This window comes from Felis catus, chromosome B4 (genome assembly GCF_018350175.1).
Source record: "Felis catus isolate Fca126 chromosome B4, F.catus_Fca126_mat1.0, whole genome shotgun sequence".
Lineage (NCBI taxonomy): Eukaryota > Metazoa > Chordata > Mammalia > Carnivora > Felidae > Felis > Felis catus.
This window is the reverse complement of record NC_058374.1, coordinates 103,719,534-103,738,064: the sequence shown is the minus strand read 5'-3', so window position 1 is coordinate 103,738,064 and position 18,531 is coordinate 103,719,534. Positions and strand designations below refer to the sequence as shown.

The 18,531-nt window shown below is 35.6% G+C and overlaps 1 protein-coding gene and 1 long non-coding RNA gene across 7 annotated transcripts in view; one reads left to right on the top strand and one right to left on the bottom strand.

The window, feature by feature from the left end:
* Positions 1–18,531, bottom strand: part of PTPRQ (protein tyrosine phosphatase receptor type Q) — a 255,558-nt gene that overhangs the window by 79,045 nt on the left and 157,982 nt on the right. For all 3 annotated transcript variants that reach the window (XM_045062106.1, XM_045062108.1, XM_045062107.1), the window contains exon 43: positions 18,140–18,463. In XM_045062106.1, the coding sequence (XP_044918041.1) occupies positions 18,140–18,463 (324 nt within the window). The remainder of the gene's footprint in view (positions 1–18,139; positions 18,464–18,531) is intronic.
* The window catches only part of LOC111561396, a 166,661-nt gene that overhangs the window by 102,351 nt on the left and 45,779 nt on the right, over positions 1–18,531 (top strand). The window lies entirely within an intron of this gene.

The following is an 18,531-nucleotide window of genomic DNA, read 5'->3' as shown; positions in this document are numbered from 1 at the left end:
ATACAGATTATTATAGAGAGACTGGTGTTCGTGGAGCAATATAGCAGGGAACAAACCTCAAGTAGTCCTTTGGGAACTAAGACAGGTTATTACAATAAACTTGAAGCTCATTCTTTAAATAATAGACTGTCACTGAAACTTTTGGAAAAAGGAATGATTTTTCTAGTGATTTAGGAAGAAAACTCAGGTAGCTATGAAAAAGGTAAGTGCTCTGAAGCACTGAGCTCAGAGAGGCTATTTCCAAAAAGCCAGATGAAATGGGATGAGATCCTAAATTAGGATAGTGGCACTAGGCATAGATAGGAAGAGATGAATCCTGGAGCTATTTAGAAAATTTAATTAAAAAAAATTTGTTTTAACTTGAGGCTGATTATATGTGGGTAAAAACAGACATAGAATATGTAGCAAAAGCTAATTCCCATGTTAATCAGGAGAATGCTCATAGAATTCACACCAACAGCATATTCAGGAATAGATAATGGTTTTGGTAGGGACAAGACTATGGAAGGAGATAATAATTTTCTGTTTGTACTCATTGAGTCAGACATTCACAAGGACTGAAATGCCTCACTGACGGTTTGAAGGATAAGCCTAGAAGACAGGACCAGGATGGAAAAGTTTTGTTTTTGTTTTTGTTTTTACATTTCAGATAATTCCTTACAAATCAGGATAGCATAAACATGGCAGGCATATCTGGTTCACGTGAGTCATATGCTCTGAAGAGAGCCAAAAGGTGTATTTCAGTATCAGTTAGTTATTTAAAATGTTAATAGTAGTGGCAATTCTTTAAACTCTGAATGTTTTATTAGCACTTAGAATATGCTTCCAAGAGAGATATTATGTGTGGAATTTAGGTACCTGACTCAGCCCATAAAAATATATTTTAGTAGTAGCATTAAAATATTTTAAAACAGTATTCAGATATAACAACAGAGGAAATCTAGCAACCATAGCAAACCTGTATAGGGAAGTTTCTGTGGGAAAATGCCAAACATATCCTTCCTACATGTATCTTTTCTGATCCTTGTGCAACATTGACTCTCTGAACAATGACTCAGAGATCTAGTCCATATGGCCCAAGGAGGCATCCAGGAGAGAGAGTGAAAAGGGGATGCTTCAGGATTCCGAGATGTGGTGAGCTGCAAGGTGCCAATAATGATAACAGGATTGGGAACGTGATTTCTCTGGTAACTAATGTGGAGAGATCATGGAATCCCAGCACTAACACACCTGTATACTCTGAGATCTTCAGACTTTATTACTTTTAATTGTATGATCCTAGATTTCTGAAAAGTGCCTCAAATTGTAGCATAATTCATTTAGATAATTACACATAACAAATGAGAGCTGAGAGCTCTCCTGCCACCTGCATAATTGTTTTTGGATGCCCTAACAGAATAACATATTTCATCTTTAAGAGTGGCAACCCTCTTTCTTTTCCAAGCTGGATATTCCTTAGAAATGTTATGCCCACCTTAACAAGCAGCAATGTAACAAACAGCATCCCTGAATCTCTTTATTCACAATGTTAAACGAGGAGTGGACAGGCTTCAGGGTAAGGTATACCATTACTGATCACTAGTGCACACTTTCCTCATGGAGAAATCCGCTTTGAAAATGTTAGATGATTTGCAGGTTTTAATGACCTATCCTCTACTTTTGACTCTGTGAAAGGGGATAAGCTAGAAGTACAAATTTATTAAGACAACCACTAATTAATAATTGTTTTTATTATTTAACATTTTTTAATCTTCTTGCACAACCTGCCTTCCAGGTCTGTAGGAAGCATTGTGGAAAGGAGCAATTTACTCACAGCCAAAAAATTTAAAGTATACCATTTTAGGAACATGTTTTAGGTTCCTTTTCTCTTTATTTATTCCCAAATGCTTTGCTGGCTTTTGGATGAAATGTATACATTCATCCAACTAACAAATATCGATTGAGCACCTTCTGTGTGCCAGACACTGGGAAGACACAAAGCCTATAAAAGTGATGGAAGTAATTGTGGACCTATCCATGTAGAGCGTCTAGAATGTAACGGCTATTCTTCACTGAAGAACTATTTATTGAACACCTACTACACGGCGGGCATTTCTGAAGTGCCAGTGATAGAGAAGAAAATCAAGGAGATGAAAATTCATAGAACCTCTATTTTAGTGGAGGGAGACAAATGATATTTAAGTAAATTATATACCATGCTAAGAAATGATATTCACTATGATAAAAAATGAAGCAGGGTAGTAAGAATGGGGATGATGATGGGAGTTACTTTTAAATATGGTGGTCAGGGTATGCCTCTCTAAGCAGGTTAACATTAAAACAAAGATTTGAAGGAGGTAAAGAAGCATGAGAATGTTTGAAGGAAGAGTGTCACAGACAAGATTATAGCTAATGCTAAGTTGCTGAGGCAGGATTTTGCCTAGTGTGTTCTAGGAATAACAAGGTCTCCAGTGATCCTGAAGCCAGGTCAGAATGAGAGTATGAGAGGAAATGGGGACAGGTTTGTGTAGGGCCTTTAAGACCAGTGCTAGGGTCTTTGTAAGAACTGCTATCATGGACAAAAAGACAATGCCATACTATATTTTCATAGTCTAAAGGAGCCCTAAAGATTTTGACACTTGGTATCTAACTCATACCAGAAAGATGGGTCAAATTTAATTAGATCAAAAGAGGAAATATTATCTCCAGAATCGAATTCATATACCTCTATAAAGTATACCAATTCAATGGCTGTCACGACTAACCTTTAAGCCAAACTCATTCTAGCAGGCAGGCAAGATGGTACATTATTGTTGCCCAGACATCACACACAGTTTACTGAGGATTTTCGGTGACTATGTGGATAGTAGCTTGTCTTTGGAAATGTTTCCAAGGAAATATGTCTACATCTCCTGTTTTCGGTAATTTGGATATTTTGGGTCTCGAGTGAGGACAGATCCAAAACCATTTCCCAAGGGAAACCTTGGCTAGTCTTGCAAGCTACAATGTCTGTAGACCAGCTCAGAAAGCAGTACTGAGGCCTTGCTTCAACTCTTGTCTTCCAGAGTAAAATGTCAACCCTGAAATCGTTCCTTAAATACGAGTAATCAAACCCTCATCAGGGAGTGTTGTTATTCCAAGCAGAGCTGAGAGGAAAATGACATTTAAAGAGCATTCATGGCACACACTAACCACTCACACTACTAAATATTTTCAGTTCTATACACTAATCAATAATTGTCAAAATGCAAGATATTTAGGCCCTCACTGAGCTGTGCTTTAATGACACTTTTTGAACTTTTCCAAAGATTTTATTTTTTCTCTTTTTAAAGAAATAATCACTCTAAACAGCATTTGTGTTTTCAGTAAATTTGATGAAATTGCCTGTTTTGTTATACAAGTGTTTCCAGTGTTGAATCCTGTGTGAAAAATTTCTCTTAGAATATATTATATCAATTTGTATTCATGAAGGATTAGAATATAATGGGATAAGAACTCCTAAATCTGAACTAAAAAAAAAAAAGTAAACACATACATAACTAAACTGACATAGGAACATACTATATGAATATAATATGTAACTAATTACTTATTTCATCTGTATAAAGCAATTAAAGATACTCATTTAACTCATAGGTAATTTAAGAGAAATAAATAGAAAACCAAATTGCTCAAGTCTGTTAAAAAACAACATCTAATTATTTTAATAGTGTCGCAAATATTATAGTGTACTTCTAAGCATATAATATTTTGAAATTTCTTTTAGGTAATATTCTTTTGGAAATTGTCAAAATTCCAAAAATACATAATAAAATATAACCAGTATTTTTTTTCTCTTTATTTCAGTGTGAAGTAAACTATTATTAGAGTCACATAAGGGGGAATGCAAAATTACAATTATAAATGTCAACCACAAAAACCAAGGAAGTTTAAATCCTAAAGGCATAGAGAGTTGAAAATATGCCACTTTAAAAGCTTAGCAATGTATAAGCATCTTTGGGAGACTTTGTTTGTCTCTCCATAAACTGTCACATTCTGATTTAGGATTGTTTGTGAAATGAATCTAGTCAGTAATGGGCCAAGATATCACTATACCCTTTCTCTTATAAATCACAGCAATTTACTCAGTAGGAATGATCTATCTTTATTCTCTCATTCCCCATAATCCAATCACTTCCTCTCATAAGCACTTTTCCCCTGGTTTTCACAATAATGCATTTTCTGTAACTAACAACCATAATTTCCTGATTATCATGCTTCTATCCTTGCACAGGAATGTGGGTCTTATGTGGGTCAGGGTCATCTTTCCCATCCATCTGTGTCCCCGTGCTAAGTGTGTCAGCTGAAAGGTGAGTCTGGATAGACCATCATTTTGGTAGTACATATAAGAGTTTTAATGCCCCTAAGTCTATATGCCAGTTTGATTAAGAACCATATATTTTGGTATGTCTAATACTATTCTTTCAGAATAAGCACATTCAAAAACTTGTTAGAACTTTGCCTTTTGCAAGATCCCTGAAAATTTAATGATGAAAAATGTTGTAGAAAATACTGTATAGTTTTTAGTGTGCCATGCTAGAGTGACTTTCCTAAAAGAATAAATATAAACAAAAGATTTGACAACTCACAAGACAGAAAATATAGAGCTCTCTACACATGTGATTTAAATTGTATATCATTTAAGTTCAGCTAAAAGTTTATTTTAAGGGCCTACCCTTCAGGGTATTTTGGTTTCAGGATTTGGTACAGTGGACCACCAGATTTCTACCTACCATCATCAATAAATGAGAGACTCCATTCTTCCTCAGCATATACAAGTATTAGCCCCTGGGACTGAGTTCGCTTTGACTTAGCAGACCTTTAAAAATTAGCTTTAAGTTTCACATGTCTCTCAGGACTAGAGGAAATCTAATTGGATGGTTTAAGTAGATTCCTTACATTTTAAATAATTCAGCTCATCAAGGGACCTAAAGAAATTTAGCAATTAGATTGACTATATTTATGCAGGCCAAGAGCATCTCAGGGCATATCCTACTGGTTACAATACTACACTAATCAGCTGTCCTTTCTTGGTGTTTAATGTTTCTCTAAACTCTGGTGATCTCATTGCCTCCTATGGGACACTATGACTGGTGTATAAAATATCTCCTACCATTCCACAAGACCTTAATTTTGTTTTATAGTGAGATTTCCCAAGAGCAAGATAGCATCACAAAGGCAAATATTATCAGCCTAAGAATCTGTCTAATCAGACTGTTTGATGAATACTGAAAATGATTCATGGATGCCCATAGTATTAGACCTCATTGAATGACCATTTTCTGTGATGTGTAATGAGTAATTTTCTGAGTCATTTCAATCTGGCTTAAGTTGAAAAAAAATACCAAATACATAAAACTCTCACTTCTAATACTAGCCAAACCAGTTAAGAATAAAAGTATTCTAATATTAGTACTATTGTTTTTAGGATCAGATAATACATCTTTTTCTAGAATAGCATTACGTCTACAAAATAACTTTCTACAACAGTTCTCAAAATATGGTCTCATACAAGCAGCATCAATATTATCTGGGAAGTTGTTATGAAAGAGCATTCTGCGGTCACACCCCAGACTTCACGGAATCAGAAGGCTGGATAGGGATTAAATTACTGCTTTTGTGATAGTTAAGGAAGCAGTGGAGGGTTTGGGATCTTGTGGTGATAGATGTGGAAATATGCATGCAGCCAACACACACTCCCCAAAGTGGTCTCCTCCTACCTTCCATTTATTCTGGAAAAACTATGAAGAGGTTTCTCCCTACTGTCACTCCCTCCCATTTCCAATGTGCCTAGAGTAATAACAGGCCATCGTGCTCCATAAGAACGTAAGAAAACATCATCAGTTCTACAGTAACTTGAAGCTCCGTGAAGGAACCACTTGGAATAATTCAGATGAGGCTATCACCATGATGGAGGGTTGGGGCCAGGATAAATGTTCCTATTTCCTCCTTCCCTTCATTGTATGCAGGTATAATCAGGGTAAAATAACTATCAGGTGTATCAGTAAAGAGACAGAAACTAAAAGTGTGAAGAAAAGTCCCATCCAATGTGTTTGGGAATAGAAATAGTTGCATTATACACTAGAAGCTTGTATAATATCTCCAGGTCTGTTTTAGTCCCAGTTGTCAAAGTTAATAATATCACATAGTGATAATCCTTAAAATTTCTTTTCACTGTTTGTCTTAGTTATTTTGCTGAAAAAGACATTGCATTTGCTTATGCAAATGAGATTTCAAAATATTTTTATTTATATTCTGGAAAACTTGTTTAAGGTTTGGCAAACTTTTTTTTTTGACATTAAATATGGAGTTGGAAGCTTTCGTAAACAGCTTAATTTTATATGTCTACTATTATTTCTTTTAAGTTATGATTTCACCTGAATATCTTTTCTCTGTAATCCTACTTAGCACCCCTCTGCTTCTTTTTTGTGGTACTTTCATGTCATCAGGAGGCTTTACCCAAGTCCTAGTTAAGATCTAAGAGCACAAACTCTACCCTAGAAATAACTGAAATTCATGAATGAACCAATGTGTGTAAAGTTCTTAGAACAGAACCAGCACAGAACAAACACTTGATAAGCTGTTGTCATTATTCTTAACCACCCAGCCAAGGGCTCTCAATTCAGTTACTGGGCCCAACCAAAAAGTGCCCTAAACTACTAGGTATAGCAATTATATGGTCTTTTCAGATTTGGGAGTTTTCCATAGTCAAATCAGAGTTCTCCCAACTTTCTTAGTAAATGTAGAAGAAAATGAAGCTGAATTTTTGTTGACCCAGGGCCTAGTATTGAGGCAGACCTGAACTGAGTTTAATGACTGAAAATCACAAAGAATTAAGCCTAACTTCACACTTATTTCTGAACGAAGAGAAAAAAGATTCTCAGGAGAGTCCAGATAAATATAACTCAACACGAGATTTGAAGTTTGAGATGAGAAAGTCAGAGAATTCATTTGAATATTTGAAGGATAAAATACAGCTAGCTATACTTAGGGGAAAGATATTTTTTCTCAATTTTTTCTTGTGATAACTTAATGATTTAAAAAATAACTGATGATCTTTATAAAATCCTTTTATTTTTATTGATTTTGCTGAAAAACACATTCTATGTAGTTATGTAATGGAATTTCAAAATATTTTTATTTAAACTCTGAAAACTTGCTTAATAACCTACCAAAAGCCCTTCTGAGTTAAATACATAGTGGGATGTTCTATTAAATTCTTTAATTTTATATGCTCACTATTATGACCTTTAAATTATGATTTCACTCAAATATCCTTTCTTTGTAATCATACTTAGCAGCCCAAATTTAGACGTTATTCTCCTCTGTTTTCTTCACGGACTATCCATCTCTTATGATCCCACCTTACTATACAAATTCATTAACTTTAGTACCTCAGTTAATTGTTTAGATACTGTTAGTGCTTCTAAAATAGGAATGCATTATTTTCCTTTATTGTTTGAAATATTTCTCAATTTATTAAATGCATATTTCTTTCCTACATGCAGTTATCATACTCCCTATATTAATAAAAGTTAAAATAAAAACAGTATCAGCAATATAAAATAGACTAGTTTTGTGAAATAAAAGAAGCTGAACATGTTAAACATGGACAGTAACTGGAAGAATTTTAATTTTGGCTATAACCATGCAAGTATTTGAAGGACAAGTTATAGACCAAAAAAAAATTGAAGAAAGTAATTAATATGAACTACTTTGCAATGGAGATTTTGGACATTGAAAAACTTGCACATTAAGTCAAATGTCTTCCTTGAGTCCAAATGCCATACTATCATTTAGTCTTAGATACTGAGTACGCATGGAGGGTAGAAACATATATATATATAACATAATCACCTAGTCATCTCTGCTTTTAAGGAGCTCAGAGTTCCACAAAAGAGAGAGAGAGAAACAATTATGAAGCAATATGTTCAATACTTTAGAAACAATTTTTAGATGTGTGAGTGGAAAGAGGAACTCATAGAAGGCTTTGTAAAAGAGATGTTTGGTGTGAAACCTAAAGAAAAGAAGCTGGTCTCCAAAAAGAAGACAGGATAGTAAGAAAGAATAGCAAAGATTCTGGCGCACAAAAGAGATAGAGCAAGGCATGTATGGAGAATATAATGCAAAACCATAGATGATCTTATAGAGCATACTAAAAAGTATGATTTTTACACAACAGTAAAATAGGAAACTATCAAAGATTTTAAGCAGGGGAATAACATGGTCAGATAGGTATATTCCCAAGCTAGATTCAGGTAAAGGGTAGAGAAAATGGGACCAGAAAGACCATTTAGATAACTTTTGTAATAATCTAGGAAATGAGTTTTTTAAGTTTATTTGTTTACTTTGAGAGAGAGAGACGGAGGGAGAGAGAGAGAGGGAATCCTAAGCAGGTTCTGCACGGTTCGCACAGAGCCTGATGATGTGGGGCTCAACCTCATGAACTGTGAGATCATGACCCGAGCCAAAACCAAGAGTTAGACGCTTAACTGACTGAGCCACCCAGTCGTCCCTCTATGAAATGAATTTTAAGGGTTTCGATTTAGAGACTCTTAACAGAGAAAAGTACATTTAAGAAATACTCAGAAAGTAAATTCAGTAAGACTCAGGTATGTACTTGGGAGTGAGGGATAGCTAGAAAGAATTAAGAATAATTCCTAGATGACTGGCTTGAACAATTAAGTGAACGATGGTACAATGCACTGCAACAGGGAACACACACATAGGGAAGGTTTGCAGTGCGGCAGGGGCAATGGTAATAATGGGGTCTGACATGTGTGTGGAAGTAAGCAGTCATACCAGTAACTTCAACATAGGTCTAGAAGAGAGATGTCCTCTTGAACTACACATTTGAGAGTCTCAGGCAACTAACTGAGAAGACTTTCAACAGCATCTAACAATTTCACAGAAGTACAATCATCATGTCTAGAATAAATTATATCCATTTCCTCTAGTGTCAGCAGGTTAGAGCCATTCTAAAAATGCACTGTCACCAAATGGGCTTCTTTATGTCTTGCATTATATTTTCCCATTTATTCTTGGCTAACATCTCTTCTTGCCATTATGTAATTGCTTCTTTATAGGAGGGATAATACGTACCTTTGTTATGATAGCACTTATCACATTATAAGTACATTATACCATTTAGAATAAATTAAGGAAAATAATTGAATATATATTAACTCAGTAACCATTTCTTATTTTTAAAAATGTTAAGGAGTATTTTGCCCTCTATTTGGTTTTTCTTCTTTTTAGATCATAAAGTTGCATTCCTTGGAAGCCTCTTTGATGAAGCATGTTTTGTTGAATTTTTTTAACCTAACAGATGTTTGGGTAGTTAAAATTCCTCATGAGTATGGTATCCTGTGGTTTTCACAACCTAAGTGTTACCCCAGGAATTTTCCTTTTTTGCTGTCTTCCAGTCCTGGTGGTCTATAGGAGATGCACATTATGAGAGTCCCATTTCATTCCATACTAATTTCACACCCACACTCTTTTAAAGTTGTACATTTCCTCAGCATTATAAGTACTTATTGTGCACCATGGAGATATTTAACAGCTTTCCATTCATTCTACATTCCTCCCCCACACACAACTCAAATTGCTTTTGAGTATAAGGGTTAATCAGAAGAAAAAAAAAAGATGAGTAAAATTATCTGCAAGAGTTTAATGTTTCAAGTTAAATATTTCTGTCATTTGTAATTTTTGTGATTATGTTTGTATCTATACACACTCAGCATGAAGTAGAGCGTTATGGCTATTATACAGATGACTTAAGGAGAAAAGCAATTTGGCTTCAATTATCTAGATCAGAGTATGTGGGAGAAAGAAATATTAGCTTGAGTTGGCTGAATATTGTTTCCTTTATTCACTCTAGTTTACAGTGGTAGATTCAGACTCAGAAAGTAACCCAAGTTAATTCTCACTTTGCTTCCTGGATTTTCAATTTAGGTGCTCTTCTTTACGAGCTTAAAGAGAGTTAATATTACATATTTTCTTATTCTATACGCCGTTTTGGAACGTTTTATATTTATCATTCAGACTGGGTGGTCTAGAGTTATTCAATTTTGAAAAAGTTGATGGCAAACTAGCCATTAATTTCTAGCTCCTTATCAAGAAACTCCAGGTTTTGATATGAGGTTTTACTACTAAGTGCTTGGGTGCAACTTGATGCCATTACAAATGTCACATCTGAAATAGTGATTTATACTAATTTATATTGTTGTTTAGTCTTTCTTAAATTGAGAGAAATTACTCATTTTAATCATTTTATCTTCTTATACCCTATTATTAAAGAACATAACACTTTTTAAAATAATGATATATAATACTAAAATTATTATTTTTCTCCATTTAGGTTACTTTTTATGTTTGCAAAATATCTTTAATGTTTTTCATCTTTAATATTCAGAATAAATATCTAATCTTTACTTACTTTCTATCTTAAAAAAGCATTACTACTTTTCAAGATTTTTGTTGCTTGACTATTTTATTTTATTTTTACATCACATGTTAGTTCACCATATACATTATCTAGCAATAATACATGTAGTGTCTTTTGTCTTTCACATCAAATGTAATCTCAGATTATGTCTCCTGGGCTTCATATAATAAATAAAATTTTTCTTTCACTGTATAATTATGAAATTCAGATATGCGTGTATATAAATTAAATATATACACACACATATTAAAATCAACTAAAATTCCTAGCTTTACCTACTTTCTTATCTCTAAGTATGTATGTATTTCTGTTTTCTAGTTAATTGGATTAGAAGTTATTTCTTTTCAAAATCAACAGGTTCAAAATAATATGTTTTAATAAACCAACCCAGATTTGATTGTCCCATATTTTTCTTTATATATAAAATTTAGAAAAAATGTCTTCTTTATTCCTGAGACTAAAAAAGTAACTAACTCATTCTCATTCTCGTAACTTACACAATTTCCTATTCGCACACACATATAGATATTCAGATGAAAAGCTAGTAAGTTGGAAAATGCCAAGAAAAATCATGTCGTCACAAATTCTGAAATACATAAATCTTTTTACTTTTCTTTCTTTAAATTTTTTTTAATGTTTATTTATTTTTGAGAGAGACAGAGGCAGAGACAGAGTGTTAGTGGGGGGGGGGGGCGGCGAGGGAAGTGGGGCTGGCAGAAGGAAAGGGAGACAGAATCCCAAGCAGGCTCCAGGCTCTGAACGAGCTGCCAACACATAGCCTGCTGCGGGGCTCAAACTCACAAACCGCAAGATCATGGCCTGAGCCGAAGTTGGACGCTTAACCAACTGAGCCACCCAGGAGCCCCGTTTTACTTTTCTTTCTTAATTACCATGGTAGAAAGGCGATTCTCTATGTATACTCTGGAATTAACATAGGGACACTCTTTTATTCTATTGATAAACAACAAAGTAGAAAATCAGCTCTCAAGCATAAAGAAAAAGATTAGAGAGGGAGGAAGCCAAAACATAAGAGACTCTTAAAAACTGAGAACAAACTGAGGGTTGATGGGGGGTGGGAGGGAGGGGAGGGTGGGTGATGGGTATTGAGGAGGGCACCTGTTGGGATAAGCACTGGCTGTTGTATGGAAACCAATTTGACAATATATTTCATATTAAAAAAAAAAGAGGAAGGGAATAGGAGTAGTATAGAAAACCTACTTATATATTGACAAACATCTTCATACCTAAGTATTCTCTAATGGTGAATTCAAATTGTAGCAATGAGATACTAGATCCAGAGGGAAGAAAAATACCGGATAAAAGACAAATTAGTGCTCCATAGAGAGGCACTCTATGGATTAGTCATCAATTAAAGACCTGGAAGCTGGCATGAAGAAAAGCCACGATTACTCTCCACTGCATCAAGAACTAATCAACCAACCAACCAATGAACCACCAATGGCAAAGAAAGGCATCCTGGTAAAACTAGGAAAATAATGCTATTTAAAAAACAAAAAAACAAAAAAACAAAAAACCTCACACTGCTTGTGAAAAGTTTGCAACGCTTTACCATTATTCTTTCAGACCAAAATGAGCAAAATGTACTAGTAGGAAATTGAAAATGACTCAATGCTAGTAAGTGGGTCATAGATATAAAAAGGGGGTAAGGAGGAGGGGGAACTAGGGTGGAAGCAATGATATTCAAATGGAAAAATTCCTAAATTTGCACATTAAGAATGTGGGATTCTTTAAAACCTCAACTTTACAGTTTCATTTACCAGATTCTGAATTAATCATGCTAATCGTCATTCTATGCTAATTGAACATCTAGCCTTATATCTGGAGTGCATGAGGAGATGATGCATGTGGAGAGCCCACTTGCTGGCTCACCGTAGTGCCCAAAAGCAAGTACTATCTGAGTGAGATGACTGTAAGGAGTAGGATGGGAATCCTCAGGGTTAGCAGATGCACAGGCACACCGTCTATTTTAACCAAAGGCTACAAATTAGCATCCACGGGCCAGACCTGGGCTATTGATGTGCTTAGTTTGAACAACTAAATGATTTTATATTAAAAAATAATTATCACAGGCAAGAAATGGAATGTTTTCACATTTAAAAAACCTAAATTTCCCATTTCTCTGAGAACATCAGAAGTCCTGATAGCATGGCCTGCTTATAGGACACTCATCAGACTTTAGACAGCACATTCTCTGTTAATTTGTCACAGCTTCCACCATTCCCAACTGCCTTATAACAGCCTGCTTCAATGACATGATAATATACATGGAGAACCCGATAGACTCCACCAAAACTCTGCTAGAACTGATACATGAATTCAGCAAAGTCGCAGGATACAAAATCAATGTACAGAAATCAGTTGCATTCTTATACACTAATGAAGCAACAGAAAAACAAATAAAGAAACTGATCCCATTCACAATTGCACCAAGAAGCATAAAATACCTAGGAATGAATCTAACCAAAGATGTACAAGATCTATATGCTGAAAACTATAGAAAGCTTATGAAGGAAATTGAAGATATAAAGAAATGGAAAGACATTCCGTGCTCATGGGTTGGAAGAATAAATATTGTTAAAATGTCAATACTACCCAAGGCTATCTACATATTCAATGCAATCCCAATCAAAATTGCACCAGCATTCTTCTCGAAGCTAGAACAAGCAATCCTAAAATTTGTATGGACCACAAAAGTCCCCGAATAGCCAAAGTAATTTTGAAGAAGAGAACCAAAGCAGGAGGCATCACAATCCCAGACTTTAGCCTCTACTACAAAGCTGTAATCATCAAGACAGCATGGTATTGGCACAAAAACAGACACATAGACCAATGGAATAAAATAGAAACCCCAGAACTAGACCCACAAACGTATGGCCAACTCATCTTTGACAAAGCAGGAAAGAATATCCAATGGAAAAAAGACAGTCTCTTTAACAAATGGTGCTGGGAGAACTGGACAGCAACATGCAGAAGAATGAAACTAGACCACTTTCTTACACAATTCACAAAAATAAACTCAAAATGGATAAAGGACCTGAATGTGAGATAGGAAACCATCAAAACACTAGAGGAGAAAGCAGGAAAAGACCTCTCTGACCTCAGCCGCAGCAATTTCTTACTTGACACATCCCCAAAGGCAAGGGGATTAAAAGCAAAAATGAACTGTTGGGACCTCATCAAGATAAAAAGCTTCTGCACAGCAAAGGAAACAACCAACAAAACTAAAAGGCAACCAACGGAATGGGAAAAGATATTTGCAAATGACATATCAGACAAAGGGCTAGTATCCAAAATCTATAAAGAGCTCACCAAACTCCACACCCAAAAATCAAATAATCCAGTGAAGAAATGGGCAAAAAACATGAATAGACACTTCTCTAAAGAAGACATTCAGATGGCCAACAGGCCCATGAAAAGATGCTCAACATCGCTCCTCATCAGGGAAATACAAATCAAAACCACACTCAGATATCACCTCACGCCAGTCAGAGTGGCCAAAATGAACAAATCAGGAGACTATAGATGCTGGAGAGGATGTGGAGAAACGGGAACACTCTTGCACTGTTGGTGGGAATGCAAATTGGTGCAGCCACTCTGGAAAACAGTGTGGAGGTTCCTCAAAAAATTAAAAATAGACCTACCCTATAATGCAGCAGTAGCACTGCTAGGAATTTACTCAAGGGATACAGGAGTACTGATGCATAGGGGCACTTGTACCCCAAGGTTTATAGCAGCACTCTCAACAATAGCCAAATTGTGGAAAAAGCCTAAATGTCCATCAACTGATGAATGGATAAGAAATTGTGGTTTATATACACAATGGAGTACTACATGGCAATGAGAAAGAATGAAATATGGCCCTTTGTAGCAACGTGGATGGAACTGGAGAGTGTGGTGCTAAGTGAAATAAGCCATACAGAGAAAGACAGATACCATATGTTTTCACTCTTATGTGGATCCTGAGAAACTTAACAGAAACCCATGGGGGAGGGGAAGGAAAAAAAAAAAGAGGTTAGAGTGGGAGAGAGCCAAAGTATAAGAGACTCTTAAAAACTGAGAACAAATTGAGGGTTGATGGGGAGTGGGAGAGAGGGAAGGGTAGGTGATGGGCATTGAAGAGGGCATCTTTTGGGATGAGCACTGGGTGTTGTATGGAAACCAATTTGACAATAAATTTCATATATTATAAAAAAAATAACAGCCTGCTTCATTCATTATAGTACCCCTTCACTTAACTTCCAGTTGCCCTGGGACTTAAAGTTTTTTTTTTTTTTTAATTTTTTAATGTTTATTTATTTTTGAAAGAGAAAGACAGAGACAGAGACAGAGACAGAGACAGAGACAGAGACAGAGACGGAATGCTAGCAGGGGTGGGGCAGAGAGAGAGGGAGACATAGAACCTGAAGCAGGCTCCAGGCTCTGAGCTGTCAGCACAGAGCCTGATGTGGGGCTCGAACTCACAAACTGTGAGATCATGACCTGAGCTGAAGTCCATCGCCTAACCGACTGAGCCACCCAGTTGCCCTTCTGGGACTTTAAAGTTTATTCATTCAGTCAATGTATCATTTTTTAATCAAATCTTCATGTGTGATTTTTATTTATTCCTATTGGCTGATGAAACTAAAACTCCTACTTTACCTACTTTCTTATCTCTAAGTATGTATTTCTTTCTGTTTTCTAGTTAATTGGATTAGAATAGTTACTTCTTCTCAAAATCAGTAGGTTCAAAATAACCATATTTATTTAATAAACCCAGCCCAAATTTGATTGTTCCATAGTTTTCTTCTCTGTGTTATGGCACCATTATGCTGAGTATCACCTGAACTGGAAGACAGTTCATTCTCCCCTACCCACTTCAGCTTATTAAATCTAGTTTCACTCACTTAGAAAATATTTACAGAGTACCTACTCTTACCAGGAACCATTCTCTAGGCAATAGAAATAGCAATGGTCAAGACAGATTCTAAAAACAAACAAATAAAAAGCTATTGCCTAATTATAAATGCTCATTAAGGTAAGACGGCATTCTAGAAAAATACTGCAAGGCTATTTTAAATTGGGTGGTCAGAGAAATCCATTTTGGGCAGGAATCATTTAAGTAGAGGTATACATTATGAAAAGCTGCTCATGTGAAGATGGAAGTAAAAGAGCATCCCAGTCAAAAGGAAGAAGGGGTGCAAAGGCCCAAGTTCTGGGAGTCAAGTGCAATTAAGCAACAGAAAAAGTAAATGGTGAGTATAATGAGGGGAAAGTAGTTACAGATGAGGTTAGAGGGTTAAGTAAGAGCCAGGTCATGTAGGGCTTTGTTAATCGTGTTAAGAAATTTGAATTATTCTAAAGTAATGGAAATTATTTGAATGGCTTTAAACAAAGAAGTGACATCATCTGATTTAGGTTTAAAAAGATGGGCCTAAAAGCTCAGGAAGTCAGTAAGAGGTCAATGCAGTGGTAGTAGTAACAAGGATAGGACTGGTATTATAGCAATGCAAATGAAGGGATGTATTTAAATGGCACAGTTGAAATAAATCATTGGCAGAGTTGAGGAGGAACAGAATTCTGCCTAGATTTTCATTTTCTGCAACCAGATGAGTAATGGTGAACTTTACTGAAACAGGGAAGGTTGGAGGATGAAAGGTTTAGTGTTTAGACCACATTAACTTTTAGAGTTATATTTGACACACATGCCCAATGATGTCAGTTGACCAGGTACATATACTGATCTGAGTTCTAGGGAGGAGTCAGAGCTGGAAATAGATATTTGAGAATAAGACTTTAAAGCCATAGGACAGGATAAGGTTACTTCAAGGTCAGATCTCCTAAGGGTTGTGTGTTGAAACAGAAAAAGGTCAAATATAGATATATGGGCTCTCCAACACTTAGAGTTGAAAAAAGTATGAGCAAAGAAGACTGAAAAGAGTTACCAGCGAAGATAGGAGAAAAACCAGAAAAGAGGATACTATAGAACCCAAGTCAAAGTGCTACAAGGAGCAGAAGCTGGATAATTGTGTTGAAGGCTGAATCACGTGGATTCTATCTCAAATGTTGTGTTGCACTAACAAATATTGATTGGAATTTTATGCAAACATTATGCCAGGTACTCCTGGGAAGAGTAACAAGAGGCACAACAGGGACCTAAAAATAAAACTTCTAGATCAAAGTTTATTTCTCTATCTATAAAGATCTACAACAGCATCTATTTATCACTGACAATCTGTGTGTGTGTGTGTGTGTGTGTGTGTGTGTGTGTGTGTGCGTGCGTGTCTTTGCAAGTGTGTATGTTACTCTACCTATAGGTGTCAAAAACTTTTAGGAAAATGTGATTTGGATTTGAAAGGAATTATCTAGTAACAGTCTTGATCAAGAGAGAAGAATGATAACTTAAGGTCCCTATTTGGATGGCTTATGTGGGATGGTGTTGAGATGGGCGACCTGGCCAACTTGAAATTTGCTATGGATATCTTGGGGTGGAAGTGGCATTTCAGATGGTGCAGCCATTCCTGAGCTCTGACTTGCAGGACTTGATTTATAATTTATTTGTTTTTTTTATGGAAGACATTACGATTCTATGTAGATAGTGTTCAGGATAAATAATAGACATTTATTTACTTACTAATGGGTAGTTATAGTATCTAACCAAGTAGAGTAATCAGTTAGTTTTAAAATATAAAACTAAAGTAGCAAGAGCATCTTTACCTATACTTTGAGTGATTTCTATGGAAAAGCATGTAAAGAGATTTTTCTTGAATACAAAAGTCCTGAAAGATAGGTAGATGGCAGAATAATTTTGAAAAATTATTATGTGTTTTTTCTCTGTATTTTTTCCTTCCCCATATCTCAAGCTAGGAGTTGCACTCTTGGTATTTCCTTCCTCAGAATTTTATTAGGTAAAAAGCACAAGCTGAAAAGCTGCTTGCTGAAAGATCTGTCTCAGCTATTGCAAGAGTGTGTGTGTGTGTGTGTGTGTGTGTGTGTGTGTGTGTGTGTGCGTGTGTGTGTGCACGCACACGTGTGCCTAAAGTCACTGAAAAGGTTGTAAAGTCTGCCTTAAAACCAGCAAAGCATCTATACATGAAGGGAAAAGGTAGGCATGGACTAAGGGTGCTCAGTGGCAATCAGTATAGCTTAATGATACTACAAAGAGGCACATAATGCTTTATTGCAAGAGAAGACTCTAGGACCTTGGTACAACTCTGAAAGCCTGAGAAAAGCCCTAACAAATAATGTTTGAAATTGAATTTCCCATTGGGATTCAATTAAATTAAAAACAAATGGTACTATGTGCATTAGTGTATACACTAATTCAGTTATTTTCATGTTCAGTGATTTTATACACAACTGTTTTAAGTAGAAATCATTAACAGATATCAATGTGTGTGTATATGTATTTACTTATAAGTGTGTAATACTTATTTCTTTTGCATAGAAGCCATTAAAATTCCATGTAGATAGTGTTCAGGATAAGTACCAGAAATTTATTTAGCTAATTATGATTAATGCTGTCTAAGCAAGTAGGCTAACTAGTTAGTTTTAAAAATAAAATTAAAGTTGCAAGAGCAATTATTACATATACTTTGAGTGATTTTTGTGGAAAATCATTCAAAGATCTTTTTCTTGAATGCAGAAGTATAAATACACATACAAGATAATACTTACGGCCAGGCAGGGTTTGTGTAGATATCCAATTTGAAGCATTGCCATAACCAGCATTGGTGCTGGCAGCCACTTGGAATCTGTACCATCTAAATTTCTTTAATCCATACACTGTCTCTTCAGTTAGGTTAGCTTCATAAAGGTATTGGGTTTTTTGATACTCAACACATTCTTCAGAATCCCATTCTATGCATTTCTGAGCCCGCAACTGAGTGGTGATCTTGTAATTTTGGAAGTAGCCAAGAATAGAGTCAGGTTTCATCCATGTTAATGTTGCACTAGTTGACTGAACATTAGAAAAAGCAATATTTGTGGGTACACTGGGGACTAAAAATTAAGGGAGAAAAATTGAAAACAATTAGAATTACCAAACATTTTGTAAATGGAAGGAAGAA